Raw genomic sequence first — 16,881 nt, 5'->3', positions numbered from 1 at the left:
TCGAGAGGAGGAACCGTACTTCCTTGCACCAATAGGGACCACACTGAGCGTTACACTGACAGGAAACCAACATTTTTCAGGAGCTCAAGATCAGAATCTCAGAATGATGACTCAAAAATCTCCAAAATGTAAATAATAACAAAGTCCAGAGAATTCTCAGCTGGCTGACTTCATCTTTCAAAATACTACTTGTTTTCTCAACTAATCGCGTAGCACTGATAGTGTGACACAACACGCTTGCAAACTGAAGGTTATAGTTTCATCAAATCCCAAGCATGCCAGACCTTTTTTTATTATATATATGATATAGATGTCACATTAGACGTTGCATTTAACCCTGTACTTTAGAGTACTGTAATCTGTCAGTGTCATTTAATCTGTAGTATTTTGTATTTAATTATATCCTGATGTAACTATCACTGACAGTGTTATCTGCTCCGTTATTGAATCGTATTTTGTCATATACTTGTACTTGCTAGAACCGAAGTGATTGTATTTTATCTTGCTCTTAATTGTATTAATACTTGTACTGTGATTCTTGAAATGTATTTTTGTTTACAACTGTAAGTCGCCCTGGATAAGGGCGCCTGCTAAGAAATAAAGAATAAAAATAATAAAAATAATAATAATAATAATAATAATAATAATAATAATAATAATAATAATAATAATAATAATAATAATAATGTGCGTTCCCTAGTATATTTCCATGTTGACAAAACAAGTTAATTGTCATTAAACTTGGATGTCCTGTAATATACATATGCGTGGATAAAACTCCCTGGGGTCAGCAAAAATCTGCAAAAAAACAGGTAAAAAAGGAGGAGGACATTTTTATCTTACTTTGGCGACTCATTTCTCTAACTGTATGACAGGTATTGACCTTGTTTTCCACATTTTGCCTAAGAGTGTTGGGAGCTACAAATTAAAATTGGTGCTTTTGGCCGATTTACTTTTGCTACACGTAAACTATCCTTGCTGAAAAGAGTCTCTGGCAGTTTTCGCTGATAACTTGGCGCTAGGAACTACCGTTGCTCTCAATTTATTAGGTTTATTTATTTAGAAAGCAACAGCAATGTTCACGTTTTCTTAAGTTTTTATACCACTGTACTTTGAGCTCAAAAGTACAACATAGCTCACTGTAATTCACCAAGTGGTTCTTTAATTAAGAAAAAGTGTTTTATAGTTGCTATGAATACATACTCTCCCTAACTCCTAAACTTTTTTTTTTTTTTAACCAAATACTTTGTGATGAAATGATCATTTGATGCATCATACAAGTAGCTCATCAGGACCAGGAATTGTGATACATATTGTATTATTATTATTATTTATTTCTTAGCAGACACCCTTATCCAGGGCGACTTACAATTGTTACAAGATATCACATTATTTTGACATACAATTACCCAGTTATACAGTTGGGTTTTTACTGGAGCAATCTAGGTAAAGTACCTTGCTCAAGGGTACAGCAGCAGTGTCCCCCACCTGGGATTGAACCCACAACTCTCCGGTCAAGAGTCCAGAGCCCTAACCACTACTCCACACTGCTGCCCTACCTATCTATCCTATCGTGACATCATGTGATAAAGAGAGAAAGAGTCGGTGTTGTAAATCTCCCTGCCGATCGGAAAGGACGCTGTGCAAGGACGGTGGCATGCTGCCTCCTAGATGGACTGCTTTGACAGTAGGCAGAAACCGGAAGGTGACCATATTAGGGGCAGCGCGTAGTTGCATGTACCCGGAAAGACTCCATTGCAATCAGCTGCGGGACGGCCCTCAATTGGAGAAACCATGGCAATGGGTTGTTTGCAGGGAGGGCTTTGTGGGTACAAAGGGGAAGCAGCTACGTCAATACACTGCCTTGTGCTGACGTGTACAGACAGCCGGAGCCTGTACTGTTTATCTTTTTGGTTTGTTGTTTGTGTTTGTTTCGTTGTAGAGGAGGAGTGAGCCGCAGACAGGCAGACAGGAGCGCGTTTCTGCACAGCACAGCACAGCACAGCACAGCACCACACCGCACCGCATCACCCTCACCGGCACTACGTTTCCCAGGACTCGAGCGCGCACACTGTCGAGTCCTGTTTTGTTTGTTTTGGATTGAAAGCCTGCCGTGTACCCCCCAATACCATTGTTGGTAAAGGGGTGGACTACTTTTGTTGTTATTATTTGTTATTATTAAATACGTTGACTGTTTTTGGGAGAAAACGCTGTTTGGACATTATTTTTCATTCACTTGACCACTGCACCTGACGACACATCAGTACATCACTGTATCTACGCTGCACCATCTCATGGGCTGTTGTAAAATTTCTGTAGTATAATGAGCACAATAAGGAATAACATGCATGTCCTGCAACCTTCAAGGAAAGAATACAAGAACTTTTGAAAAAATAAAAAATACTTACAGTAAGGGTACTTCAATAATGAGATGGACCAGGTTACACAACACCTCCTCAAAGAGATCTTCTTCGCCAGCAGCTAAAAAAAATTATGAAGAGTTCAAACATGATCAGTCTACCCGATATCTGCTTTTTTTGGATCCTATGATGATGACTGTGTATTTGTTTGTATAAATTATATATCAGCATTTTATTGCAGCCAAGGTTGAGTAGCATTCACCTTCTAAACCAAATTTTATCATCACTTATGTAGGCACTGCAATACAAAAAAGCAAGGGGTTATTTTAAATTGGATTTCCTTTTTTGATGATAGACCGGGCTATGCAAACTTACTGTATATTCCATTACCTCACTTACTCAATATTAAATGCAAAATACTGCATACAATATTGCAGATCAGGCCCAATTAAAAAACATAAGAAATGTTTGGTTTAAGTATTTTTGTTGTTGTTTCGGGAGTTTATAAGCATTCTCTTAGATAAAAAACAAACTTCTAACTTTATCTTGAACAGTTTCATGGGCCGCAAATGTTAATTAATAAAAATGTGCATATGGTCATAATTATATATTGTGTATTCTGCGCCTGCCAGTTCAGCATTATGGATCAGTGCCCTAGTAACCTATTAAAACATGTCAACAACCAAGCACACAAGCATGTTTATCCAGAGCACTAGCTCACGGATAAGAGCAGTTCAAAAACAAGAATAATAAAGATATTTTAACCACTTTTGACTAAAGTACTTCCCAAATGTTATAAGCCGGTTGTGTAACTGTGACTTGCCAAATAGAGAGTCATTTCAAGGCATAATGCACTGTGCAACATAATGCCATCACATCTGAAGAGAATACGGCTTATGGAAATCTGTAAAGCGAGTACCCACACCTAAAAAACTAAATTTCGGTCTCTTTCGATTTAAAAACAAAAAAACTTTTTTAAACATTGCTTTGGTGGAGATGGTTTATATCAGAATGTTTGACTTGCCGCCAATACAGAACATGAAAAAACAAAAACACAATAGACATATTTACACATGCCAAATGTTGAGTCACTTGCCAAGCTTGAATCCAACCACTGAAACCACACTTGCTTGGGGTATAGGTCTAATTATTTGCGGTTGATTCATTTTTACATTTTAAATCCCAAGTGAAATGTTTTTGTACTGGACATTTTACACTTTACTTCAGAATACCAAATACTTCAGTACCACTCAATATCTTCCAAAATAAGCACATTAATTTGTAACTTTTAAATGCCTCAAAGTGTTCCCATAAACAGTGAGATTTGAAAAAGAAAAAAAATGCCAGCCAACAAAAGGACAAACCTTTGCTCTTAAACCCAGTAAATTAGACTATAATGGCCAACACACGGAACAGGGAACCACTGGGATCAAAAGTATATATTTATTCAGGATTTTCAGATGAGGAAATATTTATTACGAATCTGAAAGCAATTACTGTTCAGTGCTTTATATAAACATAAAATAATCCTTGACTGTCCAAAAGCACCAAACATACTCGTGTGTATACATATACACTACCGGTCAAAAGTTTTAGAACACCTCCATTTTTCCAGTTCTTATTGAAATTTACGCAGTTTAATGTCTCAATGTACTCTGAAATTAAAGCATAGAACAAATAAACAATTGGAGAAAAAAAAGAAATCATGGAATAGTTTTGTTTAACAAAATTTAATCTAAATTTTTGACTCAAAGTAGCCACCTTATAACAGCCGAACACACTCGTGGCATTCTTTCTACAATGGAAATCAAATATTGTTCGGAAAGTTCTTCCCAACACTGTTGCAGAAGTTCCCACAAATGTGTTGCTCTTGTGAGTTGCTTTGCTTTCACCCTTCTGTCCAGTTCATCCCAAACCAGCTCGATGGGGTTTAAGTCTGGAGACTGTGCTGGCCAATCCATGATTTAAAGCCTACCGTCTTGTTCTTTTCTTCTAAGGTAGTTCTGACATAGCCTGGAGGTATGTTTTGGGTCATTATCTTGCTGTAGGATGAACCCCTGACCAACTAGGCGTATACCAGAGGGTATTGCATGGCGCTGCAAAATGCTGTGGTAGCAGTTTTGGTTCAGGGTGCCACTCACTCTGTGCAAGTCGCCGACTCTGGATTCAGCAAAAGAGCCCCAGACCATCACGCTTCCTCCTCCATGTTTGACAGTTGGTGTCACACACCGAGGAACCATCCCTTCGCCTACTCAACGGTGTACAAAAACCCTGCTTGATGAACCGAAGATTTCAAATTTTGATTCATCGGTCCATAAGACCTTCTTCCAGTCTTCAGTAGTCCACTGGCGGTGCTTCATGGCCCAGGCAAGCCTCTTTTTCTTATTTTGCCATCTTAGCAATGGCTTTCTTACTGCCACTCGACCTGTCAAACCTGCAGCTCAAAGTCTTCTCTTCACAGTTGAAACTGAGACTTGCTTACTTCGACCAGTGTTAAGCTGTGCTTGAAGCTGTTGTCCTGTGAGCCGCCTATCATGCAAGCTGTTGACTCTCAGAAACATGTCTTCTGATTCTGTTATGGCTTTGGGTCTGCCAGACCTCTTCCTGTCAGAGTTTCCTCCAGTTTCCAAGTGCCTTTTGATGGCGTAGGAAACTATACTCACTGACACCTTGGCTTTCTTTGCAATTTCTCTAAAGGAAAGACCTACACTTTTAAGGGTTATAATGGTCTGTCTGTCTTCCTTTGTTAATTGCCTTTTTCTCGCCATTATGAGAGCAATATACTACTTCCTGCAGTACAATACTGTCCAAATAATGCTTAAGAGGGTGTAGTAACACAGTCTGTTCCAACACTGCTTTTATACAGACAGAGGGTTTGTAAGTAATCACCAAAAGTTGGGACACCTGTAGGAATTGTTAGCATCAACTTTCAAGGCTTAATTTACTTCCATTGCTGCAGAACAGCTGTAAGTTGTTAACTCATTACTTGTTCCCTGAAAAAGGCCTTTTTGTATAACTCTGAAATGTACATTATTTTTCAGTTTTTGGTAACCTAAACTTTTTTTTTTAACCTCTGGCAGTTTACCGCTTACCTTTGTACCATTTCAGGTTATTCACTGGACTTGAACTGCTTAAATTTCAATAAAAACTGGAAAAATGGGGGTGTTCTAAAACTTTTGACCGGTAGTGTATATATATAGTACCAGTCAAAAGTTTGAGTACACCTGCTTGAAACCAGGTTTTTCATGATTATCTATGCGTGTACTTATATAAGCTGATAATCATAAGTGAATTGCATTCAAAAATTTTATTTTTAAATGAAAATGTAAATCTTGTCAATTTCAAAGAAATGGTCACCCAAAGCAAGGGGATTCCAGTCTGAAGCCCAAGTCACTTAAAAGCCTGAAATGTGTATAACACGGTGTTAGAACACTGGCCTAAGTATAAAAGTGTCTTTGTTAGATGTTCTCCAAGTTAACTAGCATGTTACCTAATTAACCTTTTGTCACCAATTATTGTTAACAGGTGAGGGTCCATGATTATTATAAATATAGGTAGCATAGGCACAAGTTTGTCATTCCTGAATGTAAGGGAGCAGAAAATGGCAAAATACGCTCAGTTAAGCAAAGAAAAAAGACTGTAATTACTTTAAGAAATGAAGGTCAATCTTTAAGACAAATCGCAAGAACTTTGCAAGTGTCTGTAACTGCTGTGGCCAAGACCATCAAACGATTTGAAGAAACTGGCACTCATGAGGACCGAACAAGGTCAGGCAGGCCAAGGGTGACCTCAGAATCAGAGAACAAGTTCATTCGAGTCACAAGTCTGCGAAACTGGCGATTAACTGCACCTGAAATACAAGCTCAGCTAAATGCTACTAGAAGTACAGATGTTTCAACATCAACTGTTCAGAGGAGATTGCGTGAAGCTGGCCTAACTGGAAGAATTACTACAAAGAAACCACTGTTAAGAGTGCAGAATAAGAGGAAGAAACTTGCCTGGGCCAAAAAACACAGAAACAGGACGTTTGAGGAGTGGAAGAGTCAAAATTTGAAATATTTGGGTCCAACCGCTGAGTATTTGTAAGACGCAGAGAGGGTGAGCGCATGAGTTCTGCATGTGTGGTTCCCACTGTCAAGCATGGAGGAGGCAGTGTCGTGGTCTGGGGTTGCTTTGCTGGTGACAGTGTTGGTGATCTTTACCAAGTCCATGGCAAGCTCAACCAGCATGGCTATCATAGCATACTTCAGAGGCATGCTATTCCATCAGGATTACGGCTAGTTGGGCAGTCCTTCATTCTTCAGCAAGATAATGACCCGAAACACACCTGTGCAAGAACTATCTGGCAAAGGAGGAAAGTGAAGGACAACTCAATCTAATGACCTGGCCTGCCCAGTCTCCAGACCTCAATCCCATAGAACTTGTATGGGACGAACTGGACAGAAGAGTCAAAGCAAAGCTAGCCACAAGTGCCTTACATCTCTGGGAATTGCTGCAGAAGAGCTGGGAAGACATGTCGGGTGATTTGCTGCTGAAACTTGTTAACCGAATGCCTCGTGTTTGTGAGGCTGTTATTAAGGCAAAGGGTGGCTATTTTGAGGAATCCAAGATTTAGAGAATTTTCAATTTTCTTGAACATTGCTTTGAAACTCCTTATGTTTTGTTTTGTATATTGGAACATGTGTTTTCATTTTCAAGTATTTACAGAAACGTATACGACGTAAAATCAATTATGAAAAAAACCTAGTTTCCAGCAAGTGTACTCAAACTTTTGACTGGTACTAATATATATATATATATATATATATATATATATATATATATATATATATATATATATATATATATATATATATATATATATATATATATATTGTATTTGTCATTCCACCCCTCACCCCCCCACCCTTCCTCAAGTATGATATACTTGACAGAAATCAAATTGTTGATAAACACTAATTACAGTAACGTAGTGTTCATTTTGCCATAATGAGTGGGAAATAAAATTACTGCTCTGACCAGATTGGATAGACATGCTGGCTTGTACTGTCCTGACATTTCCCTTCACTATTAAACCTACTTTACTAAATGATTTACTTGCAGTACACAATCATGAAGCATTAAGCTTAGTATCTTGGATTTCAGATTGTCAAATGTTTGTATTTTTACAGAACCTCAAATTAGATTTACATGTTACTAGCCTGAGGCATTCTTAATATTAAATGATGTCACTGTGACAACACAGTAGAAATAACAAATACTACTTGAACACAGCTGATCAAATTCCACAAAATTCTGATATACTTATAACATGTATATAGAAAACACTTTTATAATATGCGTTTAACAAAATGTAATCTATGGGAAAGAGAATTAATACTGTTTAGCAGAGTTGGGGTCAATACCAAATTGAATTGGAATTCATGAGTCAATTCCAATTCTGGAATTGGAATTGAAAAAATATCAATTACAGAATTGGAATTGGAATTGAAAAAAATAAGTTACAGAATTGGAATTGACATGTTAAAATGAGTGGAATTCATCAATTCCATTCAGTTCCACCCAGGTTTGTTGTATTGAATTACTTAAAAAAAGCAAACAAAAAAAAAAACTTTGATGCATTTCACCCATTTTCATATCAATACTAATTGTGATGAATTGGCTAAAGGTATAATTTAAAGTCTATATTCATCATAAAGAACTAAAGCATTTAGATGAGAAGTTAATGTCATTGTACTGCTGGTGAAGCCTGGCTTAACAGTTTCAAGAGAACACATCTGCGTGTAATTAACACAAGTGAAGCTTACCGACAGCATTGTTGGCTTCTTAGATAATGACGCTTACTACCGAATTGAAACAGAGCAGTTTTCAAAGGATAATTGTGTGGTAAAAGTGTCACTCAGATAAATCAACATTTATTCTGTCCCAGGTCTCCTGAGAATGAACACCACAGCAGGTATAACTGGTTATTGATTTAAGGTTAACAAGGACAGGGGGGCGTTGCTATATACCATGACTCTCTCTTCTTCTGCAGATAAACTGCAGCAGGATGGGGGGGCCGCCGCCTGTTTTCTCACTCTCACATCTCCACTGCTGTTGTTCAGTTTCGAAAATAACAATTCCTTATTCTCAACTTCATCTAACTGCACTTGTAAGCTGGGCTGCTAAAATGTTTACTTTTTCGGCCATTTATTTCTGATTCCATCATCCCTCGTCTCCAAACACATACGACATTCCCTTACAAATTAATATCCTTTTATTTAAATGGTTTAATGTGCCACGTGTGTTCCGACAGGTGTAATCACTAATGGTGGATATTATCTTTTTATTACTTACTATTTTTATTTAGGTTTTTTATTATATTTTTATTGTTTGTCAACTTTTTTATGTCTTTCCATTGCATTGAATTGTTTTAATGTTAAGCGCTTTGTGAAGGTGGCTCACCTCGAAAGGCGGTATACAAAATAAAATTTGACTGATTGATGGTTATATATACCTATTTAACTAGAACGCTATGTAATACAATCTGTGTGAATGGTGCACTTCCAAACAACTGCATTATATGTGTGTATATACAATTACAGTGATAAAGGTTAGCTGAAAATGTGTTTTGGGACATTTAATACTGTAGGATATGTCTCCTACAGAAATAGTTTTGCACGTGAATGCAATTTCCCAGACTATTCGTAATTGCGGTGCGTATTTGCCAGGTAATACAGTGCTCAGTCTCCCTGTCGTATTCAAACGCTACACCAATTAAGATCCGAGCAGGTTTATAGAAACATACGAGAACCCATGGTGTTCGAAAGTGAGAAGGGGTTGAAAGACTTGTCATGTTTACACATACGACCTCGTGATATAGAAACGAGCCCCAGGTCTTAATATGCTTAGAATGCATGGTAACAATTTAATTCCTTTATGTTAAAGGAACATATTTCTGAAGAGTTTAAAGCATTTCAATTTATTTCAACTACTTTACTCATACTTCAATATTTTGAAATAATTGCTTTCCATAAACCGTCTTCAAATATTTTAATAATAGCTTCTGCAATCTGAATTGAAATATTTTCAAATTATTTATTTCTGCAAAAATGTACTTAATTATTTTCAAATAATACTTTCTACAATTTGTATTTAATTATTTTCCAAATAATAATTAAATACATTTTACAGAAATCAACTCTTATTTGGAAAATAATTAAATACAAATTGCAGAAAGTATTATTTGAAAATAATCAAGTACATTTCACAAACCATATTTACAACTCATTATCCCAGGTCTGATGGATATACACATGTACATTATGATAGATGTATATCATAATACTACTGTAAATCATATTTATTTCTGCAGCAGTGTGGAGTAGTGGTTAGGGCTCTGGACTCTTGACCGGAGGGTCGTGGGTTCAATCCCCCAGTGGGGGACACTGCTGCTGTACCCTTGATCAAGGTACTTTACCTAGACTGCTCCAGTAAAAATCCAACTGTATAAAAGGGTAATTGTATGTAAAAATAATGTGTACAAAATAATGTAATTGTATGTAAAAATAATGTGATATCTTGTAACAATTGTAAGTCACCTTGGATAAGGGTGTCTGCTAAGAAATAAATAATAATAATAATAATTAAAAACAATTGCAATAAGAGGAAAGATGTACATATCACATGAATGTGAGTCATTGTATGTATCTACACAATTTGTATTATTTCATGGATTGGAATTGAAGGAAATATAATTGGAATTGAAGGCATTGGAGTTGGAATTGAATATTTATGGGTGGACCAGTTGACCAGATTGAATTGAGGTGGAGGTGGAATTGAAAAAAAGGACTTGACCCCAACTCTGCTGCTTAGTATGTACAAAAGAATCACTAATAAAACAATAAAATAAATTATGTTCCCCTGAAGAAAATGCTATGCAATTTTTTTTTCAGGCTTGTTTTATTTACTAAATTAAAAGCACAAGTGTTAAACATTTCTTTTAGGAAAGAAAGTGATATGCTCCAACAATAATCATAATATCAACTTATCTTAGGATGTTCTCCAAGCAGTGACTCTCTTGAAATAACAATGATAATTGTACTTTATAGTGTGCATCTTGATTTTCTTGGGGTGCCTGGTAATAAACAGCTAGTCCACGTTTGTCATCGCTGGCAAGACTCAGCTTCCATACTTTGCACCGTTAGCCCCTGTGTTGAGCAGAGCAGAGAAACCTGCAGCTGCAAGGCTTGCACTGATTAGCCAGTCTAATTTTCTTTTGCCAGACTCAATAACCATTCCATCAAGACACCAAGTAGCCTGGATGACCCATAGCCTATTATGAGACGTATTATGTTAGTTTGGTGACATTTTACAAATTTACATTTACAGTAAGAGGACTTTTGTTTGGGAAAAAAATAAATATAGATCTGTGCAGATCGTATTGTCCATTATCTGAAACTACTATTTTACCCCTAACAATATTTTATTTGTCACATTGTGTGTCCTGATCATTCTGTCTGAAGCAGAATGGCATGGTGCACAGGACAGTTATGCAGTTTAGTCAAGACTTACCACATGTCCCTGGTGCCCTCTCCTGGTAACTGAACTGGAAGTGCAGCTCCTCTTCTGACATCTGACTGATGAACACTTTCAGCAGACAGCGGATCATGAACAAGGCATTGTGGGCCTGCCAGATAAACAACTGACTGGTGAGGTTAAAAAAAAAAAAAAAAAAAGAGCTAAAGTTACAAACATGTACATGTACATCTATTATGCATGTTTAAAATAAAAGCAGGCAGTGTTTAGTTTTAGAAAAAATTCAGAGTGATTGGAAATGATGGGTTCAAGCTCCAATTTTGTCACTTTACTCTTTGAGCCACAGCCCCTTACTGCAAATCTCAGGTAATCCAGCATGGGAAACACTAAACTATACCTGATTTCCATTACAAATCATAGAACCCAGTTCAGCTAATCAGAGAGCTAAATTTGACTAGCCTCTGGCTCATGTTCCAAGGATATTACAACATGTACGTGGTAACAACAAAACACTGCTATAGAACTTACATCACCCTTCATTTTTAGTATAGTACTGACGCATAACATGTAGATGCTACTTAAGTCAATATAAGATAAGATAAGATAAGATGTTTAAAATAACTTGTATCCTAGAGTAACAATTGTGATTTTTTTATTGTCATAGCTAGCTCAGACCATTACAAGGAGCTCCATTACATTCTCTTTAGTTAAATATTTTCAAATAATTTATGATTGACAATTTGAAGAACAAAGATTTTTTGGGAGGTTTAATATGATCAGCTGAATATCTACTGTTATATAAAATATACAAGACTTCAAGACCAAAAAGATAGTCTTCAGGTGAGAAGTGGAAACTGAGGTAAAGAAAGTTCCTCTTACAGGTCAGTTTAGTCTCATAAAATAAAACAAAAAACAAAATATTATTTTCCAGTTCTCACATCTGTGGTCTTGACAGCTGCTGTGTTTTATATACATATTCATCTGATCCCTTGTAAAATCTATATGTTTTATATACTTCTACAGACAATTAGATAAAATGCAGTCAATATTCTGTGTGTGGATCCTAGCGCGGGCGACTCTTATTTAGCAATAGGGCTATAAATGTCAAATGTCAATTTTATTGTAAACAATATACATATTTGTCAGGTTTGTCGATCCTAGCTTAACTCGCAACAGACTCTCATTAGGAAAATAAATATAAAAACTACACAGTTGTCTGCATTGAGCAGACCGGGCTATGCATGCTAATGTTGCTTTATTAAATTGCTTGTGGCCACACCTTCAATGACATCATTTGCCCATTAAAATACCTCAGACAGAAATGCGGCTTTCTGATTCTTTTGTAATTGTTTTATTAACATTAAATTGATGCTACATCATTTTAAGTGTGTTTTAACAAATGAAGTAAAAAAAAAAAATGTGGTTAGTTCCTCTTCTCAGTACTGGATGTTGCAATGGGAAAATAAATAGGTAATATTTGTTATGTCTAGAAATGCCAGCCTTATGACCAGAATTGTCCTATAGAAGTTACTGTAGCTCATGTGATACTGTTATATTTTAAATTAAACTAAGATGTTTAGGGGGGTGTGCCACATTTCTTACTAATTGCCTAGAAGTTATTGACTATATCCTATACAAACAAAAGTTTAAACTATTTCCACAGCTGTTAATTTTTCTTGTCCCACACTCTGTAGGGAACTACAGGTTATTTTCTGAAGAAAGATATAATGTTTTGATATTCTGCCAACACCAAACTCAAGGACTTTTTTTTCTTCTACACATTTTTATGTACAATATTTCACTCTGCTTTTCAACCCAATTTCAGGAGGACTGACGATCAACTAGGCGACCCTAAGCACCAGATGTTTACAAGCTACTGAACCCTGGAGCCCATTGAAGTCTCTGTCTGGACTCATCAGGTCACTTCAATATGATTAGGAGAACCTGCCCCAGCCAACATAACCTTCACAATTATGAGATCACCCATGAAAATGGATCTAAAGTGACCATAACATTTTTGGACCTTAGGGGGCACATTATTAAATGCACAAAAATAATACTGTACAACATGAGAGGACAGAGGAGTATGCAGAAAGAAAAGAAAGCAAAGATAACAGTAAAATAAACAATTCACCCATATTTGTATGCTTGGTGCTAACTACCAGGCTTCGCACACACGGAAGGTACTATTAATCTACTATAAGGTAACCAATAACTAAATCACTGTTGCTATACAAGTGTGCTCCAATTGCTTCAACTCATTCATCTTTAAAAAGGAGTGGATTTCACTGTATTATTTAAGCTTTTTGTCACATGCCTGTTTCTGAATCTCACATGTGGTATAGATTGAAGCTGCAGTTTAGGAGCCTAGGTGTCTAGTGCTGATGCACACTTGCATAAGCCACATAATTCCGTTCAATTACCTCCTTGGTGATGATGCATTCAGAGACGTATTGCTGTAAGAGGAGACAGAAGGTCTCCTACCGGACTACCACAATTATACCACACGTTCTGACTAACCAAGCATTGTAACCTTCTGCTTAACTGTTGCTCAACCAGAAGTAATGCAGAACCTGATGCATCTCTTCTTTTTTTGTGAAATGTCAGGAAATTAGATGTATAAACTGACCCCTTCCCACCCCCATAGACCCTCCTCTTGCACCGATAAGGGCACTACAAATGAAGTTATACATTCCAACAGGGTTCAAAATGCAGGTGAGCAGGGACATGGCCAATGTATAAGACCATTATAGAGCTGTAAGGTGCCGTCTTTTTTAACCCTGGTCTTCAAGTCAAGTCTAAAATGTTTTTTGTACCAGGAACTTAATACTTGTGTTGTTTTCCGCGAGGGACTCCGAGAACAGTTTGTACATACAGTGATTGCTCTAGAGAGAATTGTGCAACAAATTCCAGTACTTTACCTATTACAATAAATACTTTTTCTTTTTTTTTTCAGATGCGTTACATATATTTGCGTATTCTGGGGGATAGAATCGCATAGGGAGGATTCATGTAAATATTTATGTTGATGCAACTATTACTGTTTAATGTTTGAATGATCATGTAACAACCGTCTGCCTGTGTCAACCAGGTCTCCACAGAAAATGAGACAAGATGACTAAACTGGGACTTCCCAGTGAACACATTTTATAATAAAAATACAAAGAGGCATCCACCCTGTCTGGGAAAGGCACAGAGACACTACATGATCATTCGGTTAATTACCTGTAGGCTTTTGCATGTTAAAAGTGACACATTCATCTCAAAATGTGTAAGTAAATTGTTGTGTACCTTATAAGACTGGAGTGTACTGTGTAACTATATTGTTATTTACTTACTGCAATAAGGTTTTTAACCCTTTTTCCCCAATGGTTATAGTGGGTGATTCAGTACTGCTACTATTTATACAGGTAGTTCAGACTGCATGTTTTATTAAATTCGAACAACAGAAAAATGTACACACATAAAGAGGAAGTTAGAAGAATGAAAAAAAGGGGTTGTTTGTTTAGGGCTCCTCAGTGGCATACGGATTGGGTATTTCAAATGGGGTAGATTAATTTTTATTTTTTAATTTGATGTAAACTCATAACAGAAAGAGTTAGAGTAAAGGAACAAAACCAAATTAAATGTGTGCTTGTGCCTGCCACCCTGGGACATCTTTGTAAATGAGATTTTACATAAAGCTTATTCTTTTTTTTTTTTTTTTTTAATAAAGTCAAGTAAAGGAACATGCTTTACTCACTCTTGGCATTCTGTTGAGATTTTCAGCTCTTTGGTTCTGCTAAGGAAAATTCTCACAAGGGCTCCGAAGTTTCCTGTCCTTGGATTGTTCACAACTAATGAAAGAGAGCAGAGCAAAAAAAATAAATTCAAACAAATAAATCAAACAAACTTAAAATCAAAAACTGCAGGAAGGCGTCAGCTCTTAACACAGAAAATAATAGTACAATGCACAACTCAGAGGGCTTCTAACTAATGATAAAAATCTGCATATTCAGAATACTGTACTTGCAAGAATGTGATAACAAAAAACACACACACCACTCATGACAGACTGACAGCACCGGGGACTACATCTCTACAGAGTTGGCACCAGTGACTGAGCTGCTGAGCGAGTTTACCCAATAATACCCTCCACTGTGCCACTACATGCCCTATAGGGAAATGTAACTCTGAGGGTGCAGGGATTTCCTTCTTTATGGGTAGGCATAAATATACTTCTCAGCAACCTAACTTGTTTGTTGAAAGAAAGTGAACACAGGCTGGCAGCAAATCTGTGGGAACCTACTTCAGTGTATTTGCCATTCGGGTAAAGGAATAAAATAATAATACAATAAATAAAATAAATCAGGAATTAAACAATCCAAGCACAAATGTAGATCTAAATCAGTGCTGGGACTGGGAAAGATTAATAGTAATGTGTAATTCCGTGCAGTAATAATTTCTCCCAAACAATCCTGATATCTCACAAAGCACTGATCCCAAAGCTGGGGATTCATTAATTTACATATATTTTAACACTGAATACCTTGACACTAAAACTGCAAGCCAGGAAAGTTTGGGGATCTCTGGTTTATAAATTTTACTCGAAGAAGTCGGGGTTCTGTCTAATCTGTTGCATACTTCAGCAAAGATTCTCAAAAGTATTGAGGGCTTGCAGTCACGTGACCCCAGCAGGCTACGGCGCCATACTGGCGGTCAAAACAACCATGACGGCTAATGCAAAAACTGTACCTTCCACAGCAAAATGTAATGTATTTGTAACCGCAGAGCACACTTCTCACCACCAGGCATAGGAACTAGAAAGATATAATGAAGTGCCAGATACTTGGAATTTGTGACCCCTACTGTGCACCCCGTGTGAGCGAGCACACTTTGACGTGATTTCTGTGTAAACACCATTCTAGTTTATTTTTTCCTTTTAAGAAAACATACATGTTACCAATTAAGCAAACATACATTTCAGTAATTTGTTTAAAAATATAGTATAATATGAATTATATACAGTACTTATATATTGTTTGTATTTAAACGTTTAACATCTTTTGTTAAATAGACTCAATTACAACAATGTATATGACATATTTGGTATAGACTAGAGTATCATAACTTTTTATGGGGATAAAAAAAAAAAGTGTTGCACAACATGTCAGTAACTGTGATGGGGATTAGCGTAAGCAAAAAAGTGAAGAATGAAATATAGAATAAAAATACACATACTTAGAGCCTTAGAAAGCGAGATAGTTGTTTCCTCCAGAAGCTTTGTGTCCGCACTGCAAAAGAAATAAATCACGGTGAGCCTGAGTTTCATTTTATTCATCAACCTTCAATGAAGTCTCACCATTTTAGGGTGTTCACATAGTGGTCATACATGTATTTCCATGTTAATTCTAAACATTTTTGGAGAATTGTTTTTGCTTTCCATTTTACAAAAGGGGTAAATAAATAACAGCACATACCTCACTTGAGGGCAAGTTCTGTTCCCTTACTATTACATTATCAATAGTACTGGATTTAGAAATACTAAAATAAAATAATAAATTAAAATGACAAACATTTAGACTAGAAGTCTTTACCAATGTCTTCAATAAGATTGTCATTGAATTTATTAAGTTTCGTTTCACCCTTCATACTTCAACAATTAGCTGCTGTAAACCAAGTTCCTGCTAGAGCTTTGGGTGGCTATTATACCTTGTCACCCAATTTGCCAACAACACATAATTAAATACCAGTAAGGTCTATAAAAGGATTATGCTGCTGTATTAACCTCACAAACTAGTCAACCCTGCTGTACCTATTAGTCATTATATAACTAGCTTGTTTAAAACTACACATTTTCCCAGACCACCATGCTTTACAGTTTTATGTAATTGATATTTATTGTGTGTAAATGAATGAATGAATGAATGAATGAATGAATGAATGCATGCATGCATGCATGAGAAATACTGTTTTTTGTTGGTGAGACTGTTCATCTCAAATCGTGCTTCAGCGACCCCTACTG

At 36.5% G+C, this 16,881-nt stretch overlaps 1 protein-coding gene across 4 annotated transcripts in view; it reads right to left on the bottom strand.

Moving 5' to 3' along the window:
- LOC117421324 (dymeclin-like) overlaps positions 1 to 16,881 on the bottom strand; it is a 176,248-nt gene that overhangs the window by 140,845 nt on the left and 18,522 nt on the right. For all 4 annotated transcript variants that reach the window (XM_058994156.1, XM_058994166.1, XM_058994176.1 and 1 more), the window contains exons 3-6: positions 16,098 to 16,150; positions 14,620 to 14,713; positions 10,914 to 11,047; positions 2,409 to 2,481 (exon numbers count right to left, since the gene is read on the bottom strand). In XM_058994156.1, coding sequence (XP_058850139.1) covers positions 2,409 to 2,481; positions 10,914 to 11,047; positions 14,620 to 14,713; positions 16,098 to 16,150 — 354 coding nt within the window. The remainder of the gene's footprint in view (positions 1 to 2,408; positions 2,482 to 10,913; positions 11,048 to 14,619; positions 14,714 to 16,097; positions 16,151 to 16,881) is intronic.

Source organism: Acipenser ruthenus, chromosome 2 (assembly GCF_902713425.1).
Source record: "Acipenser ruthenus chromosome 2, fAciRut3.2 maternal haplotype, whole genome shotgun sequence".
In the NCBI taxonomy this organism is placed as follows: Eukaryota; Metazoa; Chordata; class Actinopteri; order Acipenseriformes; family Acipenseridae; genus Acipenser; species Acipenser ruthenus.
The sequence above is the reverse complement of the archived record's forward strand: the minus strand, read 5'-3'. Positions and strand labels throughout refer to the sequence as shown.